Source organism: Triturus cristatus, chromosome 5_1 (genome assembly GCF_964204655.1).
Source record: "Triturus cristatus chromosome 5_1, aTriCri1.1, whole genome shotgun sequence".
NCBI classification, from domain to species: Eukaryota; Metazoa; Chordata; class Amphibia; order Caudata; family Salamandridae; genus Triturus; species Triturus cristatus.
In genome coordinates this window covers 958884268-958907264 of record NC_140587.1, presented here as the reverse complement: position 1 = coordinate 958907264, position 22997 = coordinate 958884268, and the positions used below count along the sequence as shown (strand labels likewise).

General features: G+C 42.9%; 1 protein-coding gene across 2 annotated transcripts in view; it reads right to left on the bottom strand.

Moving 5' to 3' along the window:
* The window catches only part of MYO10 (myosin X), a 481006-nt gene that overhangs the window by 192027 nt on the left and 265982 nt on the right, over window positions 1–22997 (bottom strand). For both annotated transcript variants that reach the window (XM_085606080.1, XM_085606081.1), the window contains 2 exons: window positions 12110–12218; window positions 11573–11653 (listed from right to left, as the gene is read on the bottom strand). In XM_085606080.1, coding sequence (XP_085462206.1) covers window positions 11573–11653; window positions 12110–12218 — 190 coding nt within the window. The remainder of the gene's footprint in view (window positions 1–11572; window positions 11654–12109; window positions 12219–22997) is intronic.

Sequence of the window (22997 nt, the reverse complement as noted above, 5' to 3'; positions counted from 1 at the left end):
GCCATATTTTCCACCAGGTCGAAATTCTGCACCAGTAAAATGTGCACACATAAGCACTCTGGGAAATTCATGAATACGGCACATTTCCAAGAGTGCTTCTCAGATTATTTGTGAATTCCATAAAAGCCAAATACATTGCCCAAATTTAGGAGCAACCCTGTAAGTGCACACGCACAGCTCTTTTTATTTAGGCTTTGTGAATCGTGCTCTCGATGACTCAGGTTTAAAGGCAACCATTCAATTCGCCCCATAGAAAACATCACCATCTAGGTCAGTGGTGGTTCCACTGCCTTCCTGTCCCACTGCATGCTCCATGAAATAAAGTGGTCAGTAACAGAATGCGCTGTGACTCCGATATAAAGTCGCATTTTCTTTTCTAAGAAGAAGTGACAGCATTCATGTAAATAAATGCAGAAAGATTGAGTATCGTTTTCCATGTGGTGTTTGGTATTTATGTTCTTATTTGAGACAGCCCGTTTTACTTTGGTTTCTTCATAGAAGTCTTGCATCTCTTCCATTTTATTGTCTGTTAATGCTCTCATGTGTTCTCACTTGTTACTCTGGCCTCTACTTTTCCTTTGTACTAGAAATCTGCTATGATCATCATGCAATTATTTTGCGGTGTCCCTGAGATGGGTAGATAACCATAGCAATAGAAGATAAAATAATGTACGGGTGAAAGACTGAGAAATTAACAATGCCTCCCCCAATGTGAAACAAAACACCTTTTTAATTCACATGCAAATGGTATGCTGATTTACACCTTCAAAAACACATCTGACCTAATTACAAACCCATGCTCAATAAACCAAGCACACAATTTTTATTTATTTATTTTTTCAATTTATAGGGCGCAACAGCTACCCAAAAAGGGTTTCCCGGCGCCTAGACACAGCTAGTTTGAGGACAGGAAAAAGAGGGGTAGTGGCTATTGAGTATTATTGTTCAAATAGCCAAGTCTTAACAGACTTTCTGAACCTGATGTAGTTTTCTTCCTTTCGGATGAAGGGAGGGAGTGTGTTCCAGAGGGAAGGTCCCAGATGGGCGAAGGATCTGCCACCTGCTCTCGCCCGTTTGAATCTTGGTACGCAGAAAAAGGCTGCCTTCTGTGACCGAAGGTTGCACTTGGGAGTGTAGAGGTAGGCGAGGGTTTGAATGTATTTAGGTGCTGTGCCTGCTTTAATTCTGAACATATAGTTCAGGGCTTTAAAGCGGATTCTGTTTTCGATCCTTAACCAATGGAGTTCCCGACGATGGTTCGAGACTCCAGAGTTTTTGGGAATATTGCATAGTAGACGAACTGCTGCGTTTTGCACCACCAGCAGTCGGCCGACAACAGATTTGTTTGCGCCCAGATACAGAATGTTGCCGTAGTCAAGCCTTGATGTAATGAGGGCATTGACTACGGTCTTTTGCGTGGACAGAGGCAGCATCCAGAGGATCTTTCTCAACCATTTCACTATGGTGAGGCATAGGCCAGTTAATTTACTGGCCTGTTGGTTCATGGATAGGGAATTGTCAAAAATGAAGCCCAAATTTCGAGTATGGGTCACCGGAGTAGGAAAGGCGCCCATCTGGTCAGGCCAGTGTACGGGATTCCACAGATCTTGATCTTTTCCCAGGACCAGTATCTCCGTCTTATCGCCGTTTAGTTTTAACTGGTTTTTTGTCATCCAGTTCAGGATGTTTAGGAGTCCATCTTTGAGTAAAGAAGGGGAGTGAGGACAGGATTCGGATAGGGAAAAAATAATTTGGGAGTCGTCGGCATAGTTCATAAGAGTGAGACCCGATTGTTCAACAAGGTTGGCCAGGGGTTTGAGATATAAATTGAAGAACAGAGGGCTAAGAATAGACCCTTGGGGCACTCCATGGGGTGCAGGCAGGATATCCGAAACGGCTCGTGAAGATGTGATCTGAAAGGTTCGGTTTTTCAGGAAGGACCGGATCCACTCCAGTGCCTTTCCTCGTACACCATTTTTGTGCAATTCTTTGATAAGTGTTTCGTGGGAGATGGTGTCGAACGCCGCGCTCCGGTCTAATAGCACGAGCGCGACCGTCTGACCTTGATCCAGTAGCTTTCGGATGTGTTCAGTGACTCCAAGCAGGGCGGTTTCTGTAGAGAAACCAGCCCTGAAACCTGATTGTGATGGATGTAGTAGAGAGTTTTCTTCTGCAAAAGTAGCTAGAGTAAATATGAGGTATACTTATCCAAATGCAGCAAGGGGTAGGTAGATTGAAATGTGATCTTATCTCTTTTACATCTCTTTGGTACACCTCATGTTTGGGCTTAGCCATACGTTTGCTCCAATACGATTGAAGCTCATCTTCATCCTCACACATCTATCAAAATACTTCCCACATACACCACTCTAAAATCCACTACCATGCAAAGCAAACAGAATAGTCTCCGATTCACCTACAAGGAAGCAGTTATGGACTCCGCCCATGGATATAAAAGCGTTATACTAAGGCTACATTGCATACAGTGCAAATATAATGCAAGTGACTGTGATATTCATAGTTTCTTAACCCCAATACAATGCATATGAGTGTAATTCTCATCTGCTTTTTGCCTCCAGACACTCACCTCACCAAATCCAGGTTGTGTACTTAAGAATGAGCCGTGAGTCCGGAGATTCTCATACCTGAAGAGCCCCAAAGTTATAAACAACCATGATGTTTTAGAAGTATTTCTGGACTCGTGTTGCCCAATATTAAGAGGGCTCCTTCACTCACCATTTGCCAGAAAGTTAAAGAAATTAAGGTAGGGAAGTTTCGTTAGGTTTCCCTTCGAGAAAACTGTGTTTTTTTCTCTGGGAGGACCAGGAACCGTAATTGGGTGTACAAACCAGACCAGGAGGTACTGGTTATTTACTTGAATAATCAGCTTGGATAAAGAGAACGTGCAAGGTAGGGATTCAAGATGCAGCAAATGGCTTTTGATAAAATAGGAATCACCAGGGATATAAAAATTGGCCTGGGCTCTTGGTTCGGTTGCCAGGAGGACTACCATTTTAACACTATTTTGAATACCACAAGCTGTTTTCCAGAAGAGTGGAATCCATGCAGGTAGTCATTTTATCATACATAGGTTAAAGGTACCTTGGTGCAACTGTCAGATTTAACTTCTCATGAGAAGTACTTAGATGCACTTTTTGCATTTTACCCTTATACATGCGCAAAGTGCGAACAGGCTCTGGCGTACAAGGCCTTGATTGATTAACACAGGTCACACTGCGAGGTACTTAATTGTACTACGGTCTTCTTTGTTAAGTGGTGTGGACTTGACTCAAGTTTAATTCTGGCCTCAACTATAAATTAGATGACTCAAGAAGAACTAAATAAGACAGATCCCTGCCAAAAGGGGAGGAGTTATAAAACCTTACTAGATTTTCTGAATTGGAAGGATACAAGACAACATCTGTCAGAATTTGTGTGCGCCTTGTGTCTTGAACTGATGGTGAGGCTCCTCCAGCAAAGCAGTCTATGTGAATCAGAGCTCTGAAGAAAAAATCAATGCATGCATAGCTGCAGTGTCCGCTCCACCATCAATAAAGGAAATCATATTGTTTTAGTGGTGTAAGACTAATACCTTCTACTTCAGGGGGGCCACTGTAGATTCTATCACCCAGGGCGCAGGAAATAGCAAGCGCATGTTAGAACCAACTGACATTAAAATGGAGATTCCCTTTGTTTTGTGTGGTGATTACTCCTCATTAATTTGCACGCATTTTGAGCTCCATGGCTTTGACTTTTTGCATTCAGTGCAAACCCCTGCTCGGTACTGATAGTTCTCCAATTTCCTGGATCCTGTTTGATAGTTTGAGCCCCTGAGTCTTGGATTATAATGGAAAGGTTCACTCAGCCCTTGAGGACATTGGGGAAAGGAAACACTGGTGCATAGAGACACTAGAGCAGAGAAACATGGTCAAGGGGCAGTATGAAACGTATAATGACTTGTATTAGGGATGACTGTAATGCAGTCCTTCCACGAAGTGCTTAATTCGAACCAGTGGTTGCTGGTGGACGGCACCAGCACTTATTTTTGGGGACCCTTACTTCTTTCCCGCATCAGATGTTTACCAAGAACGAGGGGGAAACATACAGATCAGAAAGACGAAAGAAGGGAAAGATTGCAAAACCATCACAAAAGGAGAAAGCAGGAACCTGGTATAGTGAGATAAGGGCCAGGAGTGTTTGGTAGTGGATTTAAGACTACCAGCCTTGGTATTTGGTGCGCTCATGTTTAATTGCATTGGCAACCGGCTACTGAGCAGAGCTTTGGGCACCGGCACTCATTCATTCACAAATTAAGCACTGCTTCCTCATGGATCTCTATCTTCTCTTTCCTCTCTAGACCATCAAGATTTATAAAGTGGATGTCTTATTTGCTCTATCCAGCACATGAGCTGGGAGTCACCATAAATCACACTAAAATAAAAATGGAGCTTTAACTTATAGCAGCTAGCTAGTAGATTCTGAGTGCGCCCAGGCACTCACTCATCTTCCTTCCATCCCACGATCAAGCACTGCAGCCCAAAGAAGAAAACAAGTAGCACTCTGGTTATTCATGCACTACACCAAATCCTTTCCACAAATACACCACCACTATCCCGCATTGTAGTTTGTTACCCACCAGATACGTTGCTTGGACACGTTGAAATGTAGTATGAAGTGTTATATAATGCATACTTGATTCGAAGATTGCCTCACTATTCTTGAGACACACAGGTCAAGAAGATCTGGCCTGCCACTAACGGCAAGCTGTGACAAACGTGGACCTGGACATCAGAGACACTGTATAACAATAGGTTTGAGTAATTTATTCTCAAGAGCTTAGTGAAGGTAACAGAAAACTAGGGCCATAGTGAAGTTGAGTGGAGGCCTTCACCAGAAGCCAGGGCTTAATTTGACATAACATATCATGTGTATTTGTAAAGCGCATATTCACCCATGGGTATGTTGGCACTCAATAACAGATGTTTATTGTTACCCAACTCAATGGTACTCATTTTATCGACCTCAGAAGGAAGAAAGGCTGGGCGGACCAGACAAGATTTGAACCTGTAACCATGAAGTCAAACACAGACCCCTACAGTGAACACATTAGTCCACTAAGCCACCAGACCCGGATTTGAGCCGGTGGTTGCAAGAGAAGCCCACTAGCAAGCATTTTTGGGAAACAGAACCTGTTTTTCGTCATTAGACTTCAACTCAGGAAAAGAGAAAAGCAGGAAAGGAAGATACAAATGGAAAAACAGTAACAAAGTGAGAAAGCTGGGATACAAGAGAACCTGCAAGAGTGACATAAAGTGGTAGGGAGTGCATGGTGATGGGTGAAAGAGGCATGAGATGGACTTTAGAATAACCAACCTTGGTTTTTGGAAACACGAATATTAGGCAACTGCAGCGGCACGCTTCTGAAAAAAACGTTGGACCCTCGCACTTATTGGTTTCCCCAAATTAAGCACTGTCAGGAGGCAAAGCCTAGCATCACACATGCATATACAACAGCTATGGACTGAACAATAGTAATTTCTGAATGCACACCCTACCCAACCCAATACTCACCACAAATCATACAGTGTAGACAAGCCTCGCCACATGCATCCAATGCCCCTCCAGTATACAATATCTGGGCTTCTTCAGGTATCTGAAAATACGCTATACCCAACAGCAACACCACACATCATCGTTCCAATGTCACATACAAGTGGTTACATGCTACACTCAACCCTCTCACTATTATGAGTACAACACATCTCCAAAGTCATATTGGGTGCAAAGCACAGCCAAATCGGCAGTACTGTCATGCACTGCACCAACATAAACCCTTAAAACATGCAAAAAGATAACTTAACACATGTTTTTGCGACTAAATTGTTTCCCAGGGATAAGGAATGGATGTTGAAGGGTGAGAATTCCCAGGGACGTTTGGTAACATGCACAAATGTACTTGTTTGTTGGTATTCACAAACTTTTCCATGATCTATTTACATCCTGGAAACAGTCAGCCCTGTCAACAGCAGAAGTTATCTATTTCCGGCATGCTAATGTGATGGGAACAACCCTAAAATTGATTGGGGTGTAATGAAAGGGTTTAAAATATTTTCCCTGTGAAGAAAAAAATGTATCAAAGTGCAATTACGTAAGACAATACATTTTCCCACATGTAGATGGGTACTATGTATATTTATGCTAGCGGAAATGCCTTTGAATTGTATGAATAGAAATTCACTATTTTCTTTTTACTGGAGCACTCTGGAGAACACGCAACTTTTACAGCTTGTCAGACATTTTACTGGAAACATTTTCCCCCCAAAACAGAAACTTACTTCACTCTTAAGGGAAAACCAAGTATGGAGAAAAATTGTGTATCTACTAATTTGCAGTTAATCTTGTACGAGTTTGCTGGAAGATGAAGAGCACACCTAAACGTACCATAGCAAATTTGTTTAATATGAACAAGGAGCTGGGTTATTCTGTTTTTAAGTTGTGCAGAGGCATCACTGTAAAAAATGTTTAATCTCACTTGGCACAAAAAGAGTTAGGGCCTATTTTAGAGTTTGGCAGATAGAGTAATGTCCATCAGGATGAGGGTGGACATTACCTCCACCATCTTAATGGTACTCCACCCACCAGATTTAGAGATAACTGCCAGCCCAGCAATCATCTCTGTGCACTGAAGGCAACCACCATCACAGTAGTTCTTTTCAATGTACTAAAAGTTTGGTAGACAGCCTCTGTTGGTTTTGGTGACAGTCCACCATACTGTTGACATTTGTTTGTAAGAAACCAACTCCCAAAGCTGGAGATTGATTCAGAGAAACAAAAAAACGAATTACCCCCAGACCCTGTCAGTTTTCACCCAACAGTATTGGGGGTGGGGTAGAGGAGATATCATTATTGTTTTTTTCATGCTGTTCCTCACTGCCAGGTTTTTCCTGGTGGTGATGAATAAGATAAAAGGGCATTGCACCATCCACCCTTATTAGCGAAGACAATCTAAAACTCTTCCTCCAATGTCCCACTGTCCCCTACTCCATTCGGCTGCCAGTGGAAGAATTCTGTCAACAGAGCCAACAGGGGCTCCGCTCACTCAATAATTAAGGTCTATCCTTCTCGAAATGAGGCAGGCTGACTGACGCTTGGCAGGCAGGGTACTCCATTGTGTGTGAGACAAAGTATCCTGCCCGCCAAACTAAATCAGACCCTTAGTTGCCACAAAGAGACACGTATATTGATGCAGCAATATCAACCAAGCAGCAATCAAAACGTGTCAGCTGAGAAAAATGTGATTATCTGGAATGCAGGAATAACTGTCTCTATCGAGCTAATTTTTGCTTCCTGATTTGTAATGTTTCGCAACAGGCGCTGCATACCACACGGTTAGACTGCAGAAGTTGAATCTTTTTAAAGACAGAACTGGGATGTAAACTTGTGAACTCTTGCTAAATGCTACCATGGATTATACATTTTTTTGTTTCCTGTTATAACTATTCTTATTTTAAATGCACGATGAGAAAAGACAGGGAGGAACAAGCAAAGAAATTCGAACCAGTGATTTGGGCAAAATTCATACCTATCATTTAAGCAACAAGAGAATTCTGCTTGTGCTGTGTACTATGTAGATGGCCAAAATATTTAATTTCACTAATCCCTTGTCTTCCCTTTTAGTTTCTTGTAAATTGACCCCTTGACCCTCTTTGTAGTTTGAACATTGAAACTAGTGTCAAACGTTTCTGTACCACATGATTCTTTATAGGTATGTTCTAACACCCAGAGTTGCTAAGCACATACATACCATTGCATTTATGTGACACAAATATATTAGAAATTACACCCAAGTGCTAACAAAAAGAATCTGTCAAGAAAGGCTGTACTACCCATTAATAAAAATATTTGCAACGGTTAACTTTTTTTTTTTACTGCAATGCTTTACTACTGTATTAAAGCATTCCCTTAGTTAATAAGGGCTTAAAGTACCTTTAAGATTACAACCCAGCACATATTACAATTTGCATATCGCACAAAAAACATATTTCTAAAATAAACTAAAAAATACTCCACTCCCAGCCATTGTCTATACAGTGCCAATCATCAGCAGCACATGAAAAAAGAGCCATTTTGCAAGGTTCGTGTTTCATACCCATATTATTTACCTCGGCAAAGAAAAAAGATCCTACAAATCCTACAACTGACAAAAGGCAACAAGAGACGTGGAACTGTGAAATACAGCTGGCGATTAGGCAGGTTTTCTAAGTCCTGTAAATAATCAGGACCTGCTGCCGTGATGAGGAGAGTGGTCTTTTTCGACTATCTTTCGCTCTGAATCTATGGCGATCATGGAGTCCCCTCGACGCAAGCCGTTTTGTTCCATTTGCTCACTGTCCTGCTAAACCCTGATTTACAATGAACTCTGTTTGCTTTAACTTTCTGCATTGTCTTTTCGATGAACTGTGTTAGTATTTGTTTCACAAGATAACAGTAGTTAAATTTCTCCTTTTACAATCCATGTCTGCATTTAAAATTATATCAGTTTTAAGTAGAGGTAAACAAATAAAAAAAATTATATAACTCAAAGATCAGATGCAGCAAAGTAAATAAAAGGTAAAAATAAATCTTACTGGATCCAGCAATGCAAAGACAAGAAAAACACCATTATATGAAATCAACAAACATCGAGAACAAATCAGGACGATAAAAACAGAAAAACCTGCCATATAATCACTAATATCAGTAGGATCGTTAGTGGTTCATTCCTACATGATCGGTGAACATGATCGTAAGAAATTAAGAACACTTCATTTTCATGAACTACAATTAATACGTGCAAGGCTGGAGGACAAATTATGCCAACCTGCTTCAGCTTTTACTTTCCACTTTGAGGTACTCTGGTTTTGTAGGGCCTCTATAATGCCTGAGAATGAAAATGTGTATGGTGATTGTGCAAACACAAATCTTTCAAATTCTATCTCATTCTTACTGCAATCTGTAGAGATGCAGAAACCTACTAACCCATCCCTCATATGGGGTATCAGGATATCATTGTACTCTGAAGCCTGGGCTGACCCGTTATAAGTAGCCAAATAATCCTAGCATACAAAGCAAGAATGTTTGCATCCATGTGAGTCACTCAGTGCCAGTGAAATGATTGTGCCACTTAGGATTTTAATCCAAGTAACCACTTTTGTATGAAGCTACATTTGTACCTGTCTATTCTAGAAAGACCTCTGGAGTTAAGTGCCACGTGCGGAGCACTTTGACTATCACTCTGTATATTTACTGCCTACGGCTATAGAAGAGTGAGTAACTCAACGTCCTGTAAGCTTCCACTGTTCTTCCAAGTATTTTCCTAGGTGCTAACAAAATTGTATTGTATTGTATTGTATGAAATGCTTATATAGCGCGACTGTCACCCAGCGGGTATCCTGGTGCTTGGAGACCTGATGAATAAAAATGGGACAGTGGAGAACGACTGAGCTCTTAATCAGGAGGCTAAAATGACTAACAAACTTAATTGGTCATGACTGGTGCATGCATGTATCTGCAGATAATTAGTTCCAAGATTAATAAACAGAGTACCATTAAATAGGGTAATACTAACACCTGCTATTTACATTACAGGGATTAGAGACTGCAGTAGTGTGGTACAAAGTACTATATAAAAAGCAAGTTCTTATAATTTTCTTCCACTTTCCTTAGCTTTGACTGCGCCCCATCTGAAATGGTTCATCAGTGCTTTTGATAGTCTGTAAACTATACTCTTGAATCTACGTCTCTTGCAAAGGTTCTTTCAAGGGGACAATATTCTCCACTGATTTTCTCTGCCAGGTGGTACCTCTAAGATGACCGGATAATTGGCAGTGGTTAAAGATCTGTAGCAAGCTGTAAGAGAGTTTTCCAGAGGGAAACTGAGAATGCATATGGAGGGGCACCTGTATATATGTATAATACACATTTGAGACCAAGCTTTCTCTTCTTCTCTTAAATACCTGCTTATTTTGAGTTGGAGGGTAGTGTGTGCACACCCAAGAAAATGAGAATGGGGGTTAGGGGAGTGATGGCCTCCTATGTTATCTTCGTTTGTGGGAATAACAGCGATATAGATGTTGTGAAATGAATGTTCTTCTACTCTGGACATTTGCCACGGGGAACCTGCAGCAGTCCATGACCCTATGCAGATCTTCCGGTGCAACCGTGAATTCCGTCCAGTGTGGTCAGGGATTGACATTCTGGAGGTCAGGTGCTCTGTTCTAGCCAGTAACAGTTCTTGAAACTCCATCCTTCTCTCTGTAGTTCATTTACAGCCCTTGCGGCGTTTACACATTCATGGAGGCCAGGCCCCTTTCTTCAGACAAGCTGCGTCTAAAGAAAGGGGTGTGGCCGACATTAAAGGGAAACCGAGGCATGGGGCGCTTTGACGCAAAAAAGCATGTGTTGACGAACAGATTTTTGTTGTTGTTAACTAGTACAAACAAAATAAATAAATAAATAAGCGCAGCTGCTATAATTAAAGCGGCCCGTGCAGCTAAAATAAATAAATAACTAAAGAAACGCTGCCGCTACAGTTAAAGCGGACCGCCATTAATAAGTAAAATAAATGCGGGCAGCGTGCTGCGACGTAGTGGGTGGAATAGGGGCAAATCATTAAACAAAATAGTGCTCACAGCCAAGATGAAGCAAACTGTGTAACAAGACAAGTAAAAGGTCCGGTCGTTATGGGAGGTAAAAAATGCAGAAAAGGCGGTACCAAGGAGGAACTAGCAAGCCTCATAACGAATCGGAAGCCAGCGCTTACGAAGGACGATGACACAAGCCAATTAAAAAATATGGGCAGAGAGTGGGCGGAGCTTCAAGTCCATACTGCAATACTGCATGCCTTGCAGCAGCGCATGCACTGCCCAGGCTCAAACTAAAAAGGGGACAGTTCATTAAAGACACTCCTTTAGCTAAGCATTTCAGTGTTTTCTAAGTTCCTTTATTTACCCACCCTCCTACATAGAATCACTTCCCCCGCTTGGCTCAACCGACCTTGCTGCTCTGTTTCTCATCTTTTACGCGTTTGTAGAGCCTTATCATCCTCGGTTCACATTGTAAATGTAAGTAAACATCTCGGAAACCTCACGTGTTGGCTGCATAGTCTGTTTCTATGTGTAGGCTTTTTCATCCCTTTGGGGATATGTTTTCACTTTTTAAATACACCCCATAAAATACACAGAAGTAAAAATGTAGTCTTGTATGCTAAAGCATCTCAAAGTTATTGGAAACTGCTGAAGACTAACGTTTTGGGTATATAATATGGATCTTATCACTTTCCTCATGTCCAAGTCTTGCATAGCAGCAACCAACTTTCACGGATGTGTTAAAAATACATTTGACTCCTCGTTAGTTTCCAGTTTCATGCCTGTGAACAGAAACAGCTAAAATAGGACACCACTAGCATGGTTTTAGGCCAGGGTGCACTACAAAGCTGAACTTAGATTGTACAAAAAGAACCAAAAGCAAAGCTTGACGTAACTCTGTGTTTCACTGTAAAAAACTACAGCAGTCTGCTGAAAAAGTAACTTACCTTCTGTGAATTCGGTTTGATGCAGCGGACAAAGAACGGATTAGAAGAACTCAGTGTGCCCATTAAGGAATGCAGCGAGTCCTGAGATAAGAAAGACCAAGAATTAGAAAGAAGGCCTTGTGCAAACATGTTTACTTTTTGGAGCACTTTTTAAATCGCATACATTGTAGCTTCCCCCACTTGTTCAGTGAGTCATTACTAGTGTTTTGTGGCAAATAATAACTCCTTATTCATCTGCGAATGTGCACAAAAGTCCAAAATTAGCAACAGTCATCCAGCACGCTCTCATTCCATAAACCCATTGCTTATTATGCCGAGGAGTACTACCATTAATTGAACAGTTTCTGAAATTAATCGCTCAGCCTGTTAATCGTTGACAGGCTTTTCATATTTGCCGCTAACTCCCAGAGGGCCATCTAGTGGTAGGACCAGAAAGTCACACATGGTACTGCTTGGCTGAAGATTGAATGCATGTTTCTTACTGTGTTCATTCCATGCAGACACATCGAAGGTGAAACATAGTGGGCGTGTACAAACCTTAAACTGGAGGCTGACTGTAAGCTTCCGGTGCTTGCTCCCGCCTTTAAGCGTGTCTTGGTTATTGCGGCTCGAAACATGCTCAAACAGGTCATAGATGAAATCAAGTCTGCAAACAGGTGGAAAACAAACAAATAAACAAAATCAAGTTGACACCATCTAACCACAATCAGCAGAAATATTTACAATGGCAACAAAACTGCAGTAATCAACTGCTTGCGCTTCCTCATGTCTTTCCGCTGAGCCAACACCAACTTCTTTAAAAAACAAAACCCATAAATCCAAATGATTTTTTGAGCAGCTTCAGAAACAGCATTTGTAAACTGCAGTTTAGGGCTGGCCTGCATAGTAGCCCACTATGTGAGTGATCCCATTCACGAACCTGAATTTCAGACCTATACTTTGCAATTCCTTTTATATTAATTTTTCTCTGTCTTTAAATCTTTTTTCTTACCTACATAGTTGCCCTCATTTAAAATTTTAGGAGTAGTTCAATGTGGACCTGGCAGATTAGGAGGTCTAACCATTGTGTACTACAGCGTATAAACATTATCAAATAAAATATTTGTATACAACTGACCAATTTTCTTGGATTTTGGTGCAGTAATACTGAACTCAGAAAACTCCGAAACAACAGGTGCAGTATTCACCATGTACCATACTCCTTCAAAATCCGAGTTTTTCTGCTGTGGGCCAACCCTCAGAATCTAAATTGAGTGGACTTGATAGCAGAGATCTTGCCTTATTTTGTAAAAAAATTTCCATTCACATTTAACAAGGTTTTTTGGGCAAAATGTGAGAGGGATACATTTCAGATTTGCAAAAAATTCGTCAAAACTCAAAATCCTGATTCTGGCACAAAACTCTTGTTTTGTGCCAGAAGCGGGGCTCTTTGAATACTTAACATGAACTCCCAAGTGGGAAGAGGCATGCCTGTCCCGAGGAGTGAGTCTACGCTTATATTCAGAGATAGTAAGGCCTCACTTAAAGAGTTGCATTCCATCAGTGCTCTTAAAGCACGGCTGGATGTTCTGCTAAAAGCACACCTTGAATATGTAACACCATCCGTGTACTTCAATGGAAAAGTCAGTCAGACCATTTACAGTCATGGTTTTATCAGTTATCACCTACCAGACGCCGCAAGCTGTTTGCTTGTGAACAGACCTATTGTCAGTTTACAGTGGGCTTAGAGCCCACCTATTGCTGGCCATTGTTTGCCTCTACAGTCACTCTTATAGGTATGCTTTTCTTCATTATTGTGTTGGGCTCTGTCGGATGTTGGCATGGTGGGTGGGGGAAGGAGAGACAGGAGTTGTACCGAATTGAACTGGTTTGTTGACTGTCTCCATAATAAATATTGTCTGCAACTGTGGTTTGGCATGTGTGTGCCCTGCATCATCCATGGAAAATTAATGAAAATATATATAAATAAAGCAACAAGACATGGTAGATCTTACTGCTGTTGAGGATAATGGCAATGTCCTAACTTGATAACATTTTTCCATGCCAGATATTTTTGTATATATTGTGTTTGTACTTGGGTGTTAACCTAGCATGAGTGGTCTCTATCTTCATTTGAAGCATGACTTTTCGCAGACAGAATCATTCCAGAATGAAGAAGGATGAAGTCTAACTCAACACGTGCTTGAAACTCCTGCTCTCACGGCCACACACTGCTCTCCCTTATGATTTTCTGTAACTTAAGCCATCAAAATGGATAAAAGGATATAGTTTGATCCATAAACTCAGCATGACTGCTCATACCAGCGATGTCAATAAATGACTTCTTGCAGCTTAGGCAAACCTTAAGGATTCTTGAACACACAGAATGCAGTAAAACCATTACAGAGGCACAACTGCCTGATCAACCCCAAAGTTAGCTATTCTGCTTATGGCCTGGTCTGCTGGACTACCAATCTGAGAGGCCTCAAACAGTTGGAAATGCAACAAGGACTTTTAACTGAGGCCTACAAATTAGGTATCCTTCACCGACTCCATAACAGAAGTGACCTGCCACGTAGTGAGAACCGGGGACATAATTAACAATTTCAGTCCTTCATTCTCTTTCTTGTATAGCTTGTCTCCTCTTATCCCTACAAAAAACATATACTCACTTCCAGAAGTGTTGCCACTCTGCTTCTGCCTGAGATATTGCAAGCTAACCATCTCATGCATCAAGCCCAACGCATCCAAGCTATCAAAAGAATGACGCAAGACATAACATCATTCTCCTGTTGACTCATTCAGAAAAACACTCTGAAATCTTATTGGCCAATTAACCTTTACACTTCCACATCCCCACCTCCAGTTGTGGTAACCAAAGAAGCAATTACATCTAGAGATGATCCCATTCATAGCTCCATTAAGTGTCTGCATAAGAAATAATGTAACGGGAAATAAAATACTCAGTTCAAGCCTTAATTGGTCTATGAGATCTCTGACCAACTCCTTATCTGCCAATTATGTTCTAATATATTATTTTGTCCTGGTATTATCCATCCGCCCTCAATTGCCCGGCAGTTTTATTGATTTCTTAATTTTCATATAGGTTTTCTCAAGCCTTGCTTAAAGAAGATAAGCCTGACTTTGCGAGATAGCACAAAATAAACACCAAAAGGTGGGAGCATCATCTATCAGACAGAGCCAAGTGACGTAAATGCGCCTCATTTCCTTTAACAGGCACATGACAGAGAACATTTTCTTAAAGCGGCTGCAGCTGGCTGCTTAGGAAGGACTATGAAATGCAATGCTCAGTAGTCAGGCTTCAAATTTGACAAGACAGCAGTTCTCCTCTATGTATTCCCATAACTAATGCACTCATTACTGCAGGTTCTCATGTCATCTCTCCGGGAGGGCGGGATGGCTGGGTGAACCCGTCACCATCATATTTGCTCACGTCCTGTCGCTGACACCGCACACAAAGGAGCCGTCCCGCTGACCTTTTGCAAAAATCAATATTGTGAGCAGCCTTCGCATTTATCACCTCCTCACATTTGCAACTGCTCGGTTCACATGCTTAATGTAGCCCAGTCGCTGCATTTACCATAATCTTTGCGGATACCCGCTTAGAAGAAGAGCACGCTGGCCTTCTAGACAGGCTGCAAGGGGCAGATAAGCCAATCAAATGCAACACATCCAGGATTCAATAACTGAAGTAAATATTGGTCCTTTCCTCAGACATCCCCCATAACAACCGAGGCTTCCTTCTCTTGATAATCACATCCTAACAACAGATGCTGTGGTGACCACAAAGAAGTGTCCGCGCGAACAAGCTTATCATTGATGCTCGAGCAGGGAACACCTCATAGGCCAAGATGCTACTCTTTTCCTTCTTTAAAGCAGGAAGGTTTGTGATTACAAGTTATATGCCTGCTCTAACATGAAAACTCTTGTTTAGGGTTTGTGAGAAATTATGTGCCACAAAGTAAAAAATTACAGGGCCTGATTCATAAAGCCGCGAATGCATGTAAACTTAACTCACATGCGCAAGTAGCCTTTTGTATATATGCAAAACCATTCTCGCATTTCCAAAAGTTGGGCTTACGCTGCTAAACAGATTTACTCACGCAATAATATCTGTGTACATGAATGAACACCATGGGGCAAGCTTGGAGTGGGCGTCATATGGCAGGTGTGCCCTAAAAGGTTGCAAATATCAACAAATGAGTACCGTGGTCTTCACAAAGTTTTGTGCTTTCATCCAGGGAAAAGCTGGACATTTACTACTGTCAAAGAGGGGAGTAAACCGTGTTGCAGGGCGGAAATGGGAATAGAACACCTGCAAACTTAGTGTGGTCTAGTGGAAATATTTTCCCTGAAGAGAAATAAAAGTGCACACACGAGAAAGCATTTCCACATTCACAATTGTATACTATGTACTTCAGAATCCACAGACGATTTCCAGGAGTATGCTCAGAAACTTGTGACTGTCACAGGTTTCCAGGCAAGCCATATAAAATCTTGGTGAATTGATAAAAATTTTGAAATCTGCCCTCATGCGAGATCCTAAACCTGTAACTGCAGATTTCCAAATGTTGTTGGAAATTGTGGTAAAAGACAGCAAATAATGTTGGGAGGATTCCCCGCAGTCCAAAACTCAAACATCGAGAGCAAGAAGCTTGATGTAGCAAAACATACACCTGAAAACTCAGAAAAACAAAACAATACAAAAAACGAAACATGGAGTTGTCGAATTTTCATTGCTCGATAAAGAAACTCTGTCGGCTGTAGAAATGGTTAGCTACCTCTTAAAGAAGACATCAGTGTGGAGATCGCAAACCGAGGTGTTCAGTGAGCTGCTACCGCCGCGCAGTAGGCCGAAGAATTTCTGGGGGTTGTATACCGAACACCTCAGGGGACAGGAGGTGGCTCCGGAGGGGGCGGCGGAGACAGGAGCGGTTCGGGAACAGGGGGACGAAGGGTCAGGGAACCACCGAGGGGGCGTTTGAGGACCGACAGGAGGGGAACAGTGGGCGTGGGAGGCCGGAACAGGTGCTGGTGGGCAGAAGGGGGTTAGTAAAGATGTGTGGGGGGCTTTGAACGATGGGGGCAAGCGTGCTCTGAGACTGGCAGGAGAGGGGGAGGTATGAAGAGTCGACCGAGCCCCTTGATAGGAATCGGGGTGTACGCTACTGGAGAGGGTCTGATCGGATGCCTACAGCTGGGGAAGTTGGGGGGGTGGGAGTTTGGGGTGTTTGATTAACTCAATAAAATATACTGGAACACTGTGACTCCTCCGCGGGGGAGGACATCTAAGCTTTGGCACACCGCCACAATGCTGGGGCTGCATTCTGTCTGCACTAACTTGGGGTGTAGCGATGCCCGACCTCCGGGTTGTGGGATAAGCTAAGGGACTTTTTGTGATGGTGTGGGGGAGAGCAGTTGGCATCGGAGTTGTAGACGCATTATGCTGTACGTTGATATGTGCTACTTGATAATAAAGACATTAATAAAAAAAGAAAAGAAAAGAAAAAAAAAAAGACATCAGTGTGGAGATGCCTTCGGTATTCTAACCTTCAAACTATGATAGGTCATACACGGCATCTTAACACCACCAGTACCTTTTAATACATATGAAAAAGCCATATGACTTGTTGAACAAGACACGTGTTGCTAACGTTGCACATAGACCTATGAATGACCTGACCTGTTAAACACATCAAACAAGGGGATAAGTATTTGTTTAATGAATGATTCAATAGGACTTGAGAATGGACTACTAGCTACGTGCCTATCTATGTGCAATAAAATCGTAACTCTAAGCTCAGGAAAATTCCATCAAACATTTCAAAAAGACAGTTGATCCACAATTTCCAATGAAACTATGTTTTCTGCTCCTGTGATACAGCTAGTACTCTGTAAAGGCAGCCTTTAGAAGCTCCTGATGAAAGAAAGCCAGAGAGCGAAGAAACAGGTACAGCATAAGTACAGTATAAACGTGAGCGTTAAAGACTTCCAAGCTGTAGTCAAAGCTAGGTGGCAGTAACGGCATTAACATATACCTGTAGATTATACACGGCCCTATGGGGAAATTGATAGGTTTATCCACACTGTAATATGCCGCCATCTGTCATTGTTGAATCATATTATGCAGCACACAGAATTCTGTTATTCACATTTCATGCCTTGCGCATCACACAAATTTCGGGGTTCATCCACGCCTAACATGGCCGGCCCTTAGTCTCATTTTGCGGCCTCTTTGACACGCGCGTTCTAGTTCGTGATTTCAGTGGAGTTATGCATAATATCAGGCGGGTATCCTAAGCAATTTCCTCCTCGTGCCCATTAGCATAGTTGTGCTGTTTATTTGTTAAACTTTGTGTCTTCTAATAATAGAGTGTATTTTATGTGACTTCCAGTTGTCTGTATATCCTCTCCCTCAACTCTGACTCATCTCAAACCTCTTTCTACCACACTTTCCAAAGCACTACCCTATTTCTCACCCTATACCTCTATCGATATATCCTCTACCTCCGCTCTCTCATTCATGCCAAACCCCAAACCACTACTATGATCCCCGAAATAACCCTTTCTAGGCTCTTTCCTACTCTACCCCTCCTTGCATCATCTCATACCTCTTCTACTATTCCGATCCCCCAAAACAAGCCTTTCTAAACCCTTCCCTCTGACTCTTCCCCCTCCACATCCCTTTAATCCATCCCAAGCCTCCTCCTACTGCTATGACCTCCAAAACAAACAACCAAAAATATCTAAATCCTTCCCTCTTCTATCCCTTCACTATCCTTTTCAATCCAAATAACAGACTAACATGTGCACCTCTCAAATTACTTTCATGTTTCACTATACTAATTCACCACTAATCCTTTATGGGTTCCGGGGTAGCGTGCTACTCGCCAAAAAAGTGCTACGACGCCTCGTCAGGGGTAGTAAGCGCTATATAAATGCAGTTACAATACAATATAATACAATGCATCACTTGATTCACAGCAGTGCATGCTGTGAGTGTAAAGATAAATAATCCCTACAAGCAAGGCATTGGAATTTATTAGGAAATTAAACAACATGTTTTGAAAGAAAACATCTGAGAATCCAATACCTTCTGATGTAACCAGGATACCAAGGAGCACCCCTAACAACCCAGGAGAGTTCTAGATGTGACGCTTTTTAATGACAATGGAAAAACTACAGCAGTTGTCTTTTTATTCGGTCGGGCATTAGCCAATACATTTTGATTTTACTAAAATTATCTATTTAATATGTGTACGAATAGGGGCAAGCCTTCTTCGTCCCCTGGTCTTTTTTGTGTCATTCATATTTTCCTCTCAGTACAGAATGAAGCTTGGAGCACTGGCTTTGCCCACTTCAGCCACTGACTAACTAATTAGCCCACATCTCCCCAATAAAAAAGGTTTACAACAACCATGGAAAAACAAACAATAACAAAGCCAGAATGTTGGCAGTCAATAACCAACCTATTGCTTTTTCCAATGCTTGTTGTTATTGCTACTGTTAAACTGCTGAACGGTTCCTAGGCCCTGATTTACTAAGGGCTGGTGTTGCTTCTGCTTCACGCAAGGTGACGCAAAGCAACAAGAGCCTTCAAGTCAGATTTGCGTCAACTTGCGTTGCTAGAAATATAGAGATCATGCAGATATGATATAGTGCACCCTGCCTTAGGGGTTTAAGGCCTACTGTAGGGGTGACTTACCTATACAGCATGCAGTGTCTGTGGGCATGGCACACAGAGATGTCTGCCATGTCGTGTTATAACTTTGGTCTGCACCAAGACACAAAGCTTACAGTGGCAGGCGGCATGTGTTTGGTGAGGGGTCCTTTAGGGTGACAAAAACCGAACTGCAGCCCTTAAGGACCCTCTTTAGCCTGCTCTCCTTAAGTACCAGGGGTACCATGTATTAGGGACTAACAAGGAGTGCTAAAGATATTCCGATTTGGGAAACAGTTGTACAGTGTTGGGAAAGAGATCTGGAACCCAGTGCACTTCCAGTCGAAGTCACAACAAATACCAGGCAAAAAGTGGGGGTGACCATGTCAAAAGGGCACTTTCCTACAGCCACCATTAAGCCTCCCTCACCCTTGCACTGGTCACCAGTTTTCCTGGGTGACCTTCATGAGCCAAGTCTGCGATCTTTTTCTAAAGCTAATTGCAAGCTCAGTTTTACCTCTGTAGTATATTTTGCTTTCACAAAAACTTAAATCCTCTCTGACATTCCAAAAACTTCTTTACTCTTCTGTTCCATTGCAGTTTCCTGACTACCCTCCTGCAATCTTGTCTTTGATTCTCAGCAGAAACTCATCCTGTCTATGTGTTACATCCCGTTCTGCCTTAAATAAAGCACAGATTTTTTGCTCTTCACCAAGTCCTACAAATTCTTGATTTTCTAACCCCTCTAAAAGTAATCTTAAAAGACAGTACGCTGTTTCTTTCCTTGTCGATGGTAAGGAATAACTATAGACCCATACATCTACCTGGCAATAGCAGCTTATGATCAGCTTTTATTACTAAAAGCAAATGCCACAAATACAACCTGAAACATTACATTCCACAATAACAAGTGTGTGCTTCCTATTAAAACAAGCATTTACAATGCAACGGTCTCGGCATTGTTAAAGTTAGAGCTATTGGCAGTGCTCATGACAATGCCGTTTCTTTAAATGTTTTAAAAACAAAAACATAAACAAAAATAATGTCATGAGCAATGCCAATAGCTCTAACTTTACCAATGCCGAGACCATTGCATTGTAAATGCTTGTTCTTCTAGTTTGTGCATTGGGCAAACTGTAGGATCTATTCACTGGCTCTACGAGGGTGGCAGGATTCTGCATGATATTTGGGCCATAAGTCGGTTGTTTGTTGAACTTTGCTAGTTGTCCGTTGGCTTTGTTTTTGATAATTGGACTGCATGATTTTCCTTTGGTGATGTTAGATGTTCTACAAACTTGAATCTGGGGCAGAGCTTCCACGGCTGAATAATCTTTACTAGCTCATGTTTTTAGTGCTATGGAGAGTGTGTTGATCATACCCTTTAGTTCATTAACTTCCTCCATAAGTTGCTTAGTCTGGGCCTTTAAATCAGTTATCTGGTTTCTAAACATAGCTGTACAAGAACACAAAACCCTATTAGTTGTATCATCACAACTGATACTTTCACCTTCTGGCCTCTTGAAACTCTGTGTTCCTCGGGGATTTCCAGTAGGGGTAAAAATCTATTTGAACATATAATGTCAGACTCAGTGGTGCATGTTAAGGGAGTGTATGAGCTTGGCAGAGAGGAGTTATTACTCTCTTCAAGCAAAGTATGTTCGTGAATAGAGGCTTGTTGGCCCTTTGAAGAGGATTTTTTAAACATATCAGAAATTGCCGGAGTAGCTTTTTTGGAGATTGTGGCTAAAGAAAGGGGGGTGCACTGGCCACGTTGGAAAAACTGCACGGTCCGGATGGGGCAAGTAAAATCTCCTCACAATCACCAACGAGGTTAACAATGCAATCCATGACAGCATGGGTTTTACAGAACGATTGTTTAGATGTTTTTTTTGCTTTTTTGCCTTTCTTCACAAGCACCCCCCCCCCACACACTATCCAGAGCTTTCCTCTTCCCCATTAGGTTATTCCAGAATTGTTAATTAGAGACAGGCAACACTGTATAGTTAGAAGGAAGAAATTAAGTAAAATGCAGTGGCAAAGACAAAGACAGTAAGTTGTAAACCAGAACTTGCCTCGCAATAGGGTTAAGACTACTTAAAGCATTGACCACCAGCCAAAGGAATGCATAAACTAACATATACAATGATTGAGGATATGGTTCCGTTGCCCATGGCAAGGAGAAAAAGTACATTTGGGGTCGTGGTCCGTAACTGCAAATGAAAAGCGAGTCACAGAGGGGTCGCCCTGCCCTGTCTCAGACAGGCGCAGACGGGCCCGCGCACGACCCGCAGCCGAGTTTAAAGCGCCTCCTGGTGCTTTCGGATGACATGGATGTCATGGTGGCCGGGCAAGGCAGGCTGGGCGATGTAGTCCCCCTGGACCTCCCGGTAACAGCAACAACAGTAGGGGTGTAGGTTGAAGCGGGACCCGTGCTGGATTTCGGGTGACACGGTGGCCTGGCAAAGCAGGCTGGGCAATGTAGTCCCCCTGGACCCCCCGGTAACAGCAGCAGGGATGTAGATTGAAGCGGGACCCGCGCTGCGGGAGCCCACTGCCGGATTTATAGCGCCTCCTAGCGCTTTCGGATGACACCGTGTCCGGGCAAGGCAGGCTGGGCGATGTAGTCTCTCTGGACCTCCTGGTAACAGCAACAGGGATGTAGGTTGGAGCGGAAAGGCTAAACAGCTCTGCTGGGGGAGGGGCACTGTGCTATGTCACAAATGGCAGCCTTGATCGAAAACAATAAATAAAAAAAAGGCCCAAATTATCCTAAACTGAACGGTGGTATCAAAACTCACATCGAAGGGATGAGGGAAACCTCCCGAGTCCATTCCAAAATCCGAGGGAGCGTTGGAGGTCGAGTAATGGTGCCCGCTTGACTTCAGATCTTCTTGCGCATTCCGGAGCCCACCCGGCTCAGCACCGCGCCCAGCGAACAGCCCCGCCAACGAACAACCAACAGGGACACCACCAGCACCTCTGTATTTCCCCCGTGTTTCTCCCGTCGCCCAGAGCCAGCCACGCCGTAAGCAGTGCGCCGGCTGCAGCAGCGGGTCTCTGTTGTAGAGTGCCTCTGGACCAGTATCACGTCTTGTGTGTCTGTCCTGTGGCTGACGGGTCTGCTTCTGCTCACCAACGTACTTGACTCCTTTAATGTTACTGGCAGCTGTGTGTTAGCTGGTTCTGGCAGTGGTCTGCTGCAGGACGTGGGGAAATGAGGCAGCCCTGTCGCAGAAAATGCTGATCAATCCGCGCCCTAGAGGTTTGTGTACCTCGAAACCAACGAGAGTAGTCCAGCTGTCCTGTTCCCATCTCCAGGTCAACCCCAAAAGTGCGAGCCTACAACACAAGCTGCCCGCCAGACAAAACACATCTACACCCGAGCCCGAGTCTGAGCCTACTAACGGTGCACCATTGCTCCAGAGACCTTCAAAAACCAAGGCAGAGCAAAATGCACACCACCGCCTTTCTCCAAGGCACAGCCGAAAATGCCTCGGAGAAAGGGAGCCTCCTTTTCGGATTTGGGGGCGTGTTTTGCTGTTGTCTCCTCCCTGAGACTTCTCGCAAAAAACACGCCCCCCGATCCGAAAAGGACGGGGCATAATCGGAGTGACTGGACCTCTTCTCCAGTGGCTGGCCAGCATTTAAGAGGCCAGCCAATGGAGAACAGGAGAGAAGAGGGGCGGGTGCAAGCCCCTCTTCTCAAAGACATTAAATCTCCGGACTTCCGGTCTGCCGACCGGATGGTCCCGAGACCTAAAAACT